The 13210-nt window shown below is 46.2% G+C and overlaps 1 protein-coding gene across 4 annotated transcripts in view; it reads right to left on the reverse strand.

Moving 5' to 3' along the window:
- The window catches only part of CAMTA1 (calmodulin binding transcription activator 1), a 1058760-nt gene that overhangs the window by 151563 nt on the left and 893987 nt on the right, over positions 1-13210 (reverse strand). For all 4 annotated transcript variants that reach the window (XM_029578175.1, XM_029578176.1, XM_029578173.1 and 1 more), the window contains one exon: positions 9460-9586. In XM_029578175.1, the coding sequence (XP_029434035.1) occupies positions 9460-9586 (127 nt within the window). The remainder of the gene's footprint in view (positions 1-9459; positions 9587-13210) is intronic.

Genomic DNA, 13210 nt, shown 5'->3' on the forward strand with positions numbered 1-13210 from the left:
AATGCTGCACTAGTACTCAGCCAGCATCCATCTTGCTTCACGTTCTTCCAGCTCTCTCCCAGCAAGCACCATACTGCACCCAGCCAGTGTCATCTCAGCAAGCTCTCAACAAGCATCCATCCTGCAAGCATTCAACAAGTGCTCAGCAAACAACCATCCTGAGCAAACAACCATCCTGCAAGCATTCAGCTAACAACCACCCGGCAAGCATTCAGCTAACAACCACCCTGCAAGCATTCAGCTAACAACCACCCTGCAAGCATTCAGCTAACAACCACCCTGCAAACAGTCAGCTAACAACCATCCTGAGCAAAACAACCATACTACAAGCATTCAGCAAACAACCATCCTGCAAGCAGTCAGCTAACAACCATCCTGAGCAAAACAACCATACTACAAGCATTCAGCAAACAACCATCCTGCAAGCAGTCAGCTAACAACCACCCTGCAAGCATTCAGCTAACAACCACCCTGCAAGCATTCAGCTAACAACCACCCTGCAAACAGTCAGCTAACAACCATCCTGAGCAAAACAACCATACTACAAGCATTCAGCAAACAACCATCCTGCAAGCAGTCAGCTAACAACCATCCTGAGCAAACAACCATACTACAAGCATTCAGCAAGCAACGATCCTGAACAAGCAACCATCCTGAGCAAACAACACTCAAGCAACAGCAAAACAACTACCTCTCAGCACTCTACATTAAAGCAAAAGACTCACAAAGACTGCCTTCTCCCCCCGGTCCATCAACAGCACAAACGCAGCACCACTACAACACAAGCGCTACACGCTAAAATGTTCCCCACCTTCCCAATACCTATTTTACAACACAGCCTGTCAGCAATAGGAAAACCTAACAGATCATTCATACTACAACACAAACGACAGGCGCTACACCGAAACCTTAAATCATTCACCCCAATTTTGATAACACCCATCACCCAACTCGTAGGCCTCACTGTATTCTCACTTTCACTATTCAATGCACAATCTCTGTCCAAGAAATCTCTAATCCTCAACGACTATCTCCTTGATACCAAACCAGATATATGTGCTATAACAGAAACATGGCTCAAACCCACGGACACAGCAATTATAAACCAACTCCCCACATCAAACTACGACATCTTCTCCATCCCCCGACTGAAAAAAAGAGGAGGAGGACTCCTATTTGCATCAAAAAAAGACCTCGGGTTCATCCAGCACCCATACAACTCAGACTCTAAGCTAGAAATGGGTCTCTTCACCTCGGAACAACTACAAATCCTACTCGTCTACGCCCCTCCGGGCTTCCTTGAGACAGACCCCTCCCCCTTAGTAGAGGAAATCACAACCCTCATCAAACTGGATGCTCCAGCAATTATCCTAGGAGATTTTAATCTGCATGTGGACAACCCTACCCCATCATCCAGCTGTGAATCCTTTCTCTCAGCCCTCTCAGCCCTGGGTTTCAAACAATTAGTTACCAAACCCACACACAAAGCAGGCCACACGCTGGATCTTATCTTTATTAACCCAGGCATCAAACATTCTTCACGCCTCAAAAGCAAGAAGGTCCCTTGGTCTGATCACTCACTTATCTCAACCGCATTCTCATTGAATAAACCCTCCACCTCCAAAGGGCCCTCACCATCTTTCCCATACAGAAGATCCTGCTCTACAGAAGACCTCAGCTCACACCTAGCCTCTCAACTTCCATCCATTGATCTCTCAAACCCGAACACAGCTCTCCGCTCTTGGAAAGCCATCACAGATTCCATAGCCGACAAGCTATGTCCGCTAGCAACCAAAAAATCACTCCCAAACGCCTCCAAAAGACAACCATGGTTCATGGAAGAACTAAGAAAGCTAAAACAAAATCTAAGACAGAAAGAGAGCGACTGGCGCAAATCCCCAAGCACCAATACACGATCCATCTACAAAGCCACCCTCCATCAATACAAGTCAACTACCTCTAAATCCAAAAGGGACTACTATGCATCCAAGATTCACCACTTAATCTTCGACGCAAAAGCCCTCTTCGCCTATGTCTCCAATCTCACCCAAATCATCCCACAGGAGATTCCCAACGACCTAGCACAACCCAAAGCTGAAGAACTTGCTCTTCATTTTCACAACAAAGTCAACAGCCTTCTAACTCATCTGCCTTCTAATCCCACCGACCCTGCTCTTTACCAGTCTCTTCAACAATCATCCCCCAACAACAATGGTCTGGAAACACTTGAACCCATCTCTATCTTAGAGATACAAACTCTTATAAGAAGAATGAAACCTTCCTCCCATCCTTTGGATACTATCCCCACCAAACTGCTCCTGGCCATCCCTGACTCCATCGCTAAAACATTGTCGGACATCATAAACTGCTCACTCTCCCAAGGACTATATCCTGACGACCTCAAATTGGCCTCCATCAAACCTCTACTCAAGAAACCCAACTTGGATCCTAAAGACCCCAACAACTTCCGTCCTATCGCCAATCTCCCATTCATAGCCAAGATTCTAGAAAAAGTTGTCAATACTCAACTCTCCGAATACATAGAAGAAAACAAAATCCTATTCCAATCACAATACGGATTTCGCAAATCACTGAACACAGAATCCCTCCTCATCTCCATGTCTGACTTCATATTAATGGGCCTTGACAAAGGCCAATCCTTCCTCTTAATTCTACTGGACCTATCAGCCACCTTTGATACGGTCAATCATTCCATTCTCACTTCCATTCTGGCTTCTATAGGTATCTCAGGCACCGCTCTCTCATGGTTTAAATCTTTTCTCTCCAACAGAGGCTTCAAGGTTAAGATACAGAACAAAGAATCTTCACGAATGGACGCATCCATAGGAGTCCCTCAGGGCTCCTCACTGTCACCTACACTCTTTAACATTTATCTTTTACCTATCTGCCAACTCCTCTCCAACCTTAACCTCAAACATTTTCTCTACGCCGACGACATCCAGATCGTGATACCCATTAAAGAATCTTACACAAAAACATTGGTTCACTGGGAAAACTGTCTCTTCGAAATTAAACATCTCCTGGCTAACCTAAACCTAGTTTTAAAACTCCTCTAAACAGAACTGCTTCTCATCTCCCCAGATAACAATGCCATCTCTAATCCTCCAACTATCCCAACTACTACACAGGTGAGAGATCTAGGAGTATTAATTGATAACCGGATGAACCTTAAAGCTTACATCAACAGAACCACCAAGGACTGTTTCCACAAACTCCAAGTTCTGAAAAGAATTAGACCACTCTTCCACACTCAGGACTTCAGAACCATTCTACAAGCTATCATTTTTTCTAAGATCGATTACTGTAACTCTATCCTACTGGGCCTACCTTCCTCCTATACTAGACCCCTCCAGATGTTACAAAACGCTGCGGCAAGATTACTGACAAACTCCAGGAGGAGGGACCATATATCTCCAATCCTAAAAGATCTCCACTGGTTGCCTGTTCACTTTAGAATCCTCTACAAATCTCTTTCCATAATACACAAAACCATCCATCAACTCACCCCACTCGACTTACAATTCCCATTCCAAATTTATAACTCCTCCAGACCAACAAGAGACACACTCAGAGGATCTCTTCAAGTGCCCCCAGCCAGAACTACCAGACACATTACCTTGAGAGATCGGGCCTTTTCAACAGCCGGCCCCCTTCTATGGAACTCCATCCCACCGGACCTTAGACAGGAGCCCAGCCTCCCAACCTTCAGGAAGAGACTTAAGACCTGGCTGTTTAAAAAAGCTTTCCCGGACACCGATTAATTCTATTCAGCCAGATTCTACCACTTCCACATGTAAAAATGTTATTACTAATGTAAATACCTATACCTAATGTTATTCTCTCCCTTTTCTTCTCTCCTCCCAGTTCTTTTACCTTGTTATTTGTAACTGCTTCCTTCTACACAATAGGTTATTGAATTGTTCACTGTACACCCCTGTTATATGTAAACCGGCATGATGTGTTTGCAACATGAATGCCGGTATATAAAATTTTAAATAAATAAATAAATAAATAAATAAATAAATCATCTCATTTTATCACGTCTTGACTACCGTAACGCCCTTTTTATGGTCTAACATCATCTCCAGTGAGGAGATTGCAGAATACTGTAGCCAAACTCATTTTTAGAAAAAAAATATGATCATGCTACTCTTTATTGTTTGATCTACACTGGTTTCCAATATCTCTTAGAATATAATTCAAAATTGGATGCTTTGTGATGGGGAACTCCATTATACCTTTCTAGCTTGATTATTCTGTACAAACTGGGTTGGTTACTGCATTCTCAAGAAGAATCACTTGATTTACCTGCTCCTAGAAATATTAGGTTAGGAAAGCTGGAAAGTTATGACCACAAATGTAGCCTGGGCAACAAAATCCCAGATTTGCAGGCCCTAATGGTGGAGGCAGATTTAGACATTGTAACCATCACAGAGACATGGTTCATGGAGTCTTATCACTGGGATATGGCCATCCCGGGCTATAACTTGTTAAAGAAGGTCAAAGAGGACAGAAAAGGGGGAGCAGTGGCACTTTATGTCAAAAGCAATATCAATGCAACTAAAATGCAAGGGATGTGGGATAGAGAGGAAGTATTATGGGCTATCCTAAAACAAGACAATGATTCTTCCATTTACACTGGCATGGTCTACAGGCCTCCAACCCAAACTGAAGATCTAGATTGAGATCTGGTGAAAGACACCCAAAAGATGGGAAAGAAGGGAGAAGTGTTGATCATTGGAGATTTTACTCTGCTGGATGTGGATTGGAATATCCCTTCTGCAGAATCTGCTTCTCACCCCACAGTCATGGGAGGGGAAGTGAAGGAAACAGCTTGATCTTCACCTGGAACTGGAAAGAAGCAGCGATGTAAGTGCTGCGATCATTAGACCCGCCCCCCCATGACATCACTAACATCGGACAGTTAAGACAGCCTCAACACCAGGCGTCGCGTGTGGGAAGCCAGATAACATCAAGGGGCACCCTGCAGCGCTTCTCACCCCACAGTCATGGGAGGGAAGTGAAGGAAACAGCTTGATCTTCACCTGGAACTGGAAAGAAGCAGCGATGTAAGTGCTGCGATCATTAGACCCGCCCCCCCATGATATCACTAACATCGGACAGTTAAGACAGCCTCAACACCAGGCGTCGCGTGTGGGAAGCCAGATAACATCAAGGGGCACCCTGCAGCGCTTCTCACCCCACAGTCATGGGAGGGGAAGTGAAGGAAACAGCTTGATCTTCACCTGGAACTGGAAAGAAGCAGCGATGTAAGTGCTGCAATCATTAGACCCGCCCCCCCATGACATCACTAACATCGGACAGTTAAGACAGCCTCAACACCAGGCGCCGGGCGTCGCACGCCGAAGGGGCGCGACAAAGGGGCTCTCCCCTTTGTGCACCCCTTCGTGCAAACCTTTGTGTATATGTAAAAATGTATTTTTATGTTTCCTTTGTTAACTAAGCTGTTTCATTGTATTCGACTAAGGAATTTTTTCCTGCTTTTTCTGTTTCACTGTAAACCGGCATGATTTGCATTTAATGCAAGAATGTCGGTATATAAAAGTTAAAAATAAATAATAATAAATAAATAGAGAGATAGTGGATGCCCTTCAAGAGGCTCTGCTCAAACAAATGGTAATGGAACCCAATGAGGGAGGGTGTGATTCTCGACCTAGTGCTCACTAATGGGGATAATGTCTCTAATGTCCAGACAGGTGCCCATTTGAGTACCAGTGATCACCAGATGGTATGGTTTGATATCACAAATAAGACATACAGAAGTCACATGAAGACCCAAGTTCTGAATTTCAAAAATATGACAAAATGGGGATGTACTGGAGAAAGAATTAGAAGACTGGGAGAAAATTGGCAAGGTGGAACAACAGTGGTCCAAATTAAAAGGAGCTATTACAAAGGCAACAAATCTAGATGTCAGGAAAGTAAACAAATGTACAAGGAAAAAAAAACTGATTTATCTCTCAAAGGGGGTGGCTGAAAAAATAAAGGCAAAAAGAAAAACATTCAGGAAGTATAAAGGATCCCAAAAAGAGGAACACAGGGAAGAATACCTGGTGAAACTGAGGGAGATGAAGAAAGAAAAACAGGAAAAGCAGGAGAAAGAATTGCAAAAAAGGTAAAGAGGTTGTTGTGTTTGAGGCACTGTGGACCCTTGGTCGCAATGGAGATGACTCCGCCCACAGGGAGGAACCCCGTGGGGAACCACTGCGATAGGCTGACACAGATAGCAGACACAGAAAGGACAGAGGCTTTATTGTACTGCTGTAGATAGATGGTGAAAGCAGGAAGGTAAGGCACTGATCCACGAAGGAGCACAAGATGGCGCCGGCCGTCCATTGCTCCTACCATGTGACAGGGGCCGATCAATGGCACCAGTAGCCCCTGTGACATAGTAAGGGCAAAGGCTATCGGCGCCATTTTGAATACTGGCAACAGACAGCCCGAGTGCAGGAGATCGCTCCAGGACCCCCCGCTGGACCACCAGGGACTTTTGGAAAGTCTTGGGGGGGGGGGGGGGGGCAGGAGGGTGGGGGGTTGTAGTAAATTAAATTTAAAGGGTTGGGATGGGGGTTTTTTCGGGAAATGAATACATATGTAACTAATGAACGGATCAGGGTCCCATGAGAACGGATGCAACGGATTTGGGTCCTGATGAATCCGAATACCGAATGAGACGAATCCGTCCCTACTGCACATCCCTATTACCTAGCAACCAACCTCTGCCATCATAGTCCTAATCGAGTTGGCCAAAAAGAATGGAGTGGTACAGGATAAAGGAGTCCTGGAAGGCCCTGGGATATCTGGTGACCGTAATGCATGTAAACAAGTGAATGACACACACCACTTGCACATTCAGGGAATGAAACGGTTTCCTGTTCCTGAAAGACTCTTCACTTTCACTTGGTGCTGCAAGCACTGTGTGTGAGCGCATTCAATAGCACCCATCACATTAGGGAGGCTGGCAACATTATAAAAATCCCTTCTGAGATCCTGTCATTCTTGCCTCTGATTCAGATATTGAATACACATCCCATTTCATCTGTGCATGGAAACATCTGGAAAAAGTGCTTTGCTCCATCCCACCAATTGCAGCCACTGTGGTTTGAAAGATCCAAAGGCTAGATAATGTATTAGGCTCAACAGTTTGAGATGACCAGGAATGGTATATGTATGAGACCTGGCTGTCTGAGGACTGACGTCAGATTTGATCTTTGTACATGCAGATTATCTCTTCCACTGGTAGCTGCTGCAGGGTGCTCTCTGCCGAAGATCCATGGCTCATGCTGCTGCCTTCTTGCTTTTCTCTGCTGTTGCTGTCCTCATGCCCTGGAGCATCTCTAGCCTCCTCCTCCCTTTTCCCCTTTCCCAGAACCCTTTGCTCCCCTTTCCCAGAACCCTTTGCTCCTGTTCTATCAGCCATACCTCCTCCATCTTGGAACCGTAATGCATGTCGGCAGCAACTGCTTAGTATGTATGCTATATAAAGGGCTCAATACCTGGTCAAGCAGGTGTTACATTTTAGGCTTCAGCCAACACAGAGCACAGTACTGTTTGCTCTGTGCCTGCTGAAGACTAATTTGGATACCAGGTACTACAATTTACAAGTGCATTTAGCACTAATGCATTCTCAGACCAGTTTAGTGTATATGATCATAAGTCCTTTGCACTACAGCACTGAGGGAAATTTTCAATAGTGTGCATAACTCAGGTTCTGCCTGCATTTTATGAGCAGGGCGGCAGGAGCCATACAGTTTATAAAATACCATATATTACCACCCTGAACGAACATGCATGTTTCAGCGCACACATGGTTTTTTAAATGCAGGCATCTGTAGAGTTTAGACACCCGTTTTACATATTAAATCTGCATAGCATAATTTTATTCTAAATTGCAGGATATAAGAATGAACAAACAAAAAATCGGAACGTGCATGCAAGTAACCCTCTGTTGATGCGTGAAGGCAGGTATTTTAATGAAGTTGGTTGATGTCGGCACCTATCTCACTCATGAAAATACTTCCGCATATACTTCCAAGCCCCAGTTGGCTGAGAACTCCACCGGTTGACCCAGGCCTTCACCAGTTTACCCACATCCACCCTCCCAATCCGTAAACTGTAGACAAGAGGTCAGATTTAAGATCCGTGACTTGGTATTAAAAGCAGTGTGAAGGTCCGATGATGTGTGCATGCCCTCCGTTTATAAACCCCACCCACAAAACGCCCTCCTTGTACATGGCAAACTTTTCTGCACACGCGCCGATTTTAAACACACAACCCTGAAAGGAAAGAGAAATTTGGATTCAGGGACAACCAAGAAGAGTCATGACGTTTTCCCAGTCTGGGTACTGATGCGCAGACATTAAGGAAAAACCACAGGACTGCTTCTACGGGCAAGTCCATAAGCAAAGCACGTCAAGCAGCACCGACTGATAAACATGGGGGTAACCTGCACGGCGCGGCAAATGCAACCATGGGAAGCTTGCTGGGCAGACTGGATGGGCCATTGGTCCTTTTCTGCTGTCATTTCAATGTTTCTTAGGTCTTTGAAATATTAATCTCACTATTTTCTAATGAGATTGTAGCATTTCTTTCGCAATGTTCTGTATACAGGTTTCTAATCTAATAATGTAACCAGGTCTCCTGAGACCAGCTCTTCAGCCTCAAATCCTTAGCTTTTACAACTTAAGCGTAGAAGCAGAACAGATCGAGCTCACTCCTCCACTCCCGTGCGACATTCCCACACCTACATTTACTATATCTGGGAAGGCAGGATCTGTAGTTCTGACTGGAGTTTATTGGTTTCCAGTCACATTTCTTGGGCATTGAAAGGAGTATCCATGGGCTCAGCCATAGTGCTCTGACCTAGGAGACGGATTGGAGCCAATGGTGGGGGTTCAGGAGCATCGTGAGGGGGGGGGGGGGGACACTTGGGTGAGCACAGAAGGCAATTGCTACTCCGGGGAGGGGGGGGGGGGCTCATTCCTCCCTCCAGCAACGGAATTTATATTTCTTGGGAATGGCGTCTGAGGAAGGGGTAAAATTGGGAGGGAAAAGGACTTTGGGAAAAAAATAAAATCAAGGGGCATCTCCTTCCAAGATAAATCTCACAGGCCACGATACTGATTTTAACTGATTTGGGCCTTGAATATTTCACCTCCTACCAGCATGCAATCTTTGGTCTTCAGACGTGGAGGATTTAGGTGCAAAGATTTCCTATCGTGGTATCAGTAGGGGATGTGTACGGTAGGAAGATCAGATTGAATTTCTCCAGCTAAGATAAATTAACCTAGCAGACAGGGAGAATATTAAAAAAAAACCCAGTTGGGTTCAGACCCCTGGCATGGATGTCACGGCCACCATGGGGGTAACTTTGCTGCCTCATTTTCAGGCTGTATCAAGTATCAGTCCCCTTCTTACCTGGGCAGTAACAGCGAAGCACCCCTGGCTGAATTAACGAGGCAGGCACTGAGATCTGGTCGAACAGGCAGCTGTAGTTATTGCTGGCTTCCTGCCAGGGACCTGTGATCAGGACTTTCACTCCTCCCTGTACAGAAAAGGGAACAGAAAGGAACTCGAATTAACAAGCGATCAGGAATCCTGACAATGAATCTGGATGGCGGTGGAAGCAGAAGCGGAGCAATTATTATGAAATCAAAACCCAGCAGAAGTGAATTCATTCATTTATTTATTTATTTAAAAACTCCTATACGTGTCTGGAGGTTGACCCAAGCGGTTTGCGATGTTTGCACAATCATAATGCGAATACAATAAAACAATAATGAAATTACACAAGTAAAAAAAGCAAGATAATCATAGAAGTGCAGGAAAAGAAAAAAAAATCTAAATGAGAGAAACTAAGTAAAAGCAAGTTTAAATAAATAACTTTTTACAGGTTTCTTAAAACCTTTGCTAGTGGGAGTTAATCTGAGATGGTGTGGAAGGGCGTCCCATAGAGGAGGGCCTGCAACTGAAAAGGCTTGGCGTCTGGCAAGACGAAGGGTGGGAACCTCTAGTAAACATTTGTCAGAAGATGGTAATTGACTTGATGGTTGATAAGCCGTAGAGTAGACGGCTTGTAGATCAGACTGTGGCTGATACGCAGAATTCTGTATGGAGTGCGAAATGAAACAGGGAAGCCAATGTAGTGCCGATAATACTGGTGTGACATGGTCTCTAATTTCTGAGGCAGACAAAGTGGATGCTTTTTCCCTTCCCTTTTCATAGGGAAATCAGTGGCGACATCTCTATACAAGCAATACAGGGGTACAAACAAACTCACAGCTAATCTCCCTGTGCATGGGGGCCAGTCACTCCTGCCTTTTCCAAGCCCTGCCTGAATGTATTCGGGAACTTCTCCTTACAACAGGGAAAGTCCCCTACAAAGCCCAGAATAAAAAAATAAAAAATAAAGAATTACTCAGCAAACAAGCCAGGGCAATAATCTGCATGTATGTGGAATGAAGCTCGCCTCCATCACAAACACAGTCTCAGTCTTCATGGCCTTTCATGCGCTGAATACAGAATTGGGTTCCAACAACAAACACCTGCAAACCCCCCCTCCATTTCCAGCTGTGAAGGGGTTGGGAGGGAGCCCTGAGGAACAACCCTGCTTCTGGTCCAAGTTCCAAACTTGCTCTTCCCTCAGCCCCCAAAGCGTGTCAGCTACGAATGTGAAATGTTAAGCGAGGGGGCCATCTGGTGGTCAATGGGCCGACCAGCAGCCTGGCTAATAATTCCCCTTCTCCTCACACCAGACCCAGATGCAGCTCTCCTGCTGGGTGCAGTAACGCTACACTTAGTGTATTACACACCGAGGCATTAACATTTGTTACCCTAACACACGTGTTTAGAAATCCTATTAAAGATCATCTTAATATGACAGAATAAAACCAAGCCACTCCTGTGCGGGAAGATATATACATAACATTTGTATTTACACAGCAGGACGAATGTGTGCAGTCACCTCTCTTTCTAAGGCCTGCTCTACATGACAGATGTGGGAAGATTACACTGCTCTTCTCAAATAATTACTTCTCAGTTTCAGCTAAGGGAATCCAGGCAGAGGGCTGGGATTTAAGCTGGCAGCATGCAGGAATTCTCTGGATTCTTCTGAAGAATACGTTAACCTGTCTGCATCCTGCCCTGTTACCTGGCAGCTGGAGGAAAGCGAATTTAAACCAAGCTGGCAAATGGAATTGGAACTCGGGTCTGAGACTGGTTTCAGAGGGCCAGCAAGTGCTGTGCACACTGAGGGCTTCCCTAACCTGTCCCTCAGCCAGTCAGGTTTTCAGGATACCCACGATGAATATGCATGAGATCAATTTGCATCTGCTGAGTCTCCCAAACTCTGTGCATTGGCAGTGGATATCCCTGAAGTCCCAACAGGACAGGACGGGAAGCACTGGCTCAGGAAGTTATTTACTGTACTGGCTTTATTATCAGACAAACAAGCGCATGTAAAAACAAAATAAACCATCTTGTTTTATAGTCATGGACAAGTTGAAAACTTCTGCTAGAGCGGCCCAGCTCCTGGTGGCCATAGCTGAATTCTGGCCCAAATATAAGGTGATTGCCTTTCATTCTAGGTTGTCTTAGAATTAGGCCAATATGATGGCTACAAAATGGCTGCCAAACCTATCAAGTAAGCTGGCGTCACTGATGTTAGGACCCCCCCCGCCCTCTTTGCTTTGTAGCTATACAGATGCAGTAGTTCTGGGAAAGGGGTTCGACCCCATCACCCCTACAGTGGGATGAGAAGTGATCTTGCCCATTAGAGGGTGCACTGGGATCCCTGAGAGACCCTGCAGGCTCCACCAGAGAGGTCTTACCACTACCTCTGCAGAAAGTGATGGCCTGCTTTCTGAGAATAAGAAGAACCCGGAGGCCCTGTGCAGAGTCAGAATGATTCCTTCTTCTCTGCAGGACCCCCTGACCAAATGCAGCCCTAAATCAACAAGACTGACAGCAGGAAAATGCATCTGTAATCCAGCGGACAGGCCTTACCCCTACCTTGGAGCAGACTATCCGGACTTTGGCATCCCTGATCTGCTCCAGTGGGAGGGGAGAGGCAAACCCCATGCTTGGACATATAACCAGGTGCTGCTGGATCTCACCAAATGGCCTAAATCAATCAGTTATTTGTTTATTTATCTAAAATGGTATTCAATATTCAATCCCAGTCCTCCAGGGCCACCAACTGCTCAGGTTTCCAGGACACCCCTAATGAATATGCACGAGATAGATTTGCATGCACGCCGCCTCCGTGGTACCCAAATCTATCTCATGCATATTCACGAGGGCTCTCCTCAAGGACTCCTCAAGGACTGGGAGTGAGTAGCACTGGCCTAACAAAAAGCTAATCCTCCGTGTCCTGGAATCTGCTGCCCACAGCTTTACAAGTGCCGGAAGGTCTCCTCCGCTAACTCAGAGGAGCGGCACTCACAGGGATACGGACTGTAAATGAACTGACTTGTCTTAATCTGTTGTAACAAGCCTCAGAATAATAACACGTAAATCCTTGGGAGCAGCAGAGTTCTGAGCGGCGAGCCATCTATTCAGCCGGGGGGAGAGAGGACCACTGGAGGTCCAAGCCGATATCTCCACGAGCCTAAGCGTGATATACAAGCCCAGCTCATGGCCTTTGGTTGATGTTGGCTAAGTGATGCTCTCTACAGCAGAGCTCCAAGGTTAACCAGGAGGCTGTGGCAAGGGCTGCGAAATCCAGGGGACAGGGGGAGAGGGAGGGAGGGAGTGCCTGCAGGCATCTGTGCATCCCCCTGCCACCGCTGATCTGAGCTGGCAGGAGCGTGCGCCACGTTCCTCTCTCGCTGGTCAGGGCCCGGGCTGGGGTTTGAACCCTGCGGTTCATTCTGCGTCCTGCTGGGCGGAGGGGGAGGATGCGACCCAAGGCTCCACTGCTCTCCCTCCCTCCTCTTGCTGGCCTGGGTCAGTGTGGAAATTTGGAGGGGGAGGGTTGAAGAAGGCTGGGCGGCGAGAGAAGGGCTGGGGTGATTGGCAGAGAGAGGGTAAGAGGGGATTAGCTGGAGAGGTGCACAGGGGAGAAGGAGAGAGAGGATCTGCTGTACCTGTGAGTCAGAGAGAGAGCCAGGCAGCCCCCGGGGTAGAGGAGGGTATGAGAGGGGAAGGAATGGGGGTGGGCACGGGCAGG

Source organism: Rhinatrema bivittatum, chromosome 15 (assembly GCF_901001135.1).
Source record: "Rhinatrema bivittatum chromosome 15, aRhiBiv1.1, whole genome shotgun sequence".
Lineage (NCBI taxonomy): Eukaryota > Metazoa > Chordata > Amphibia > Gymnophiona > Rhinatrematidae > Rhinatrema > Rhinatrema bivittatum.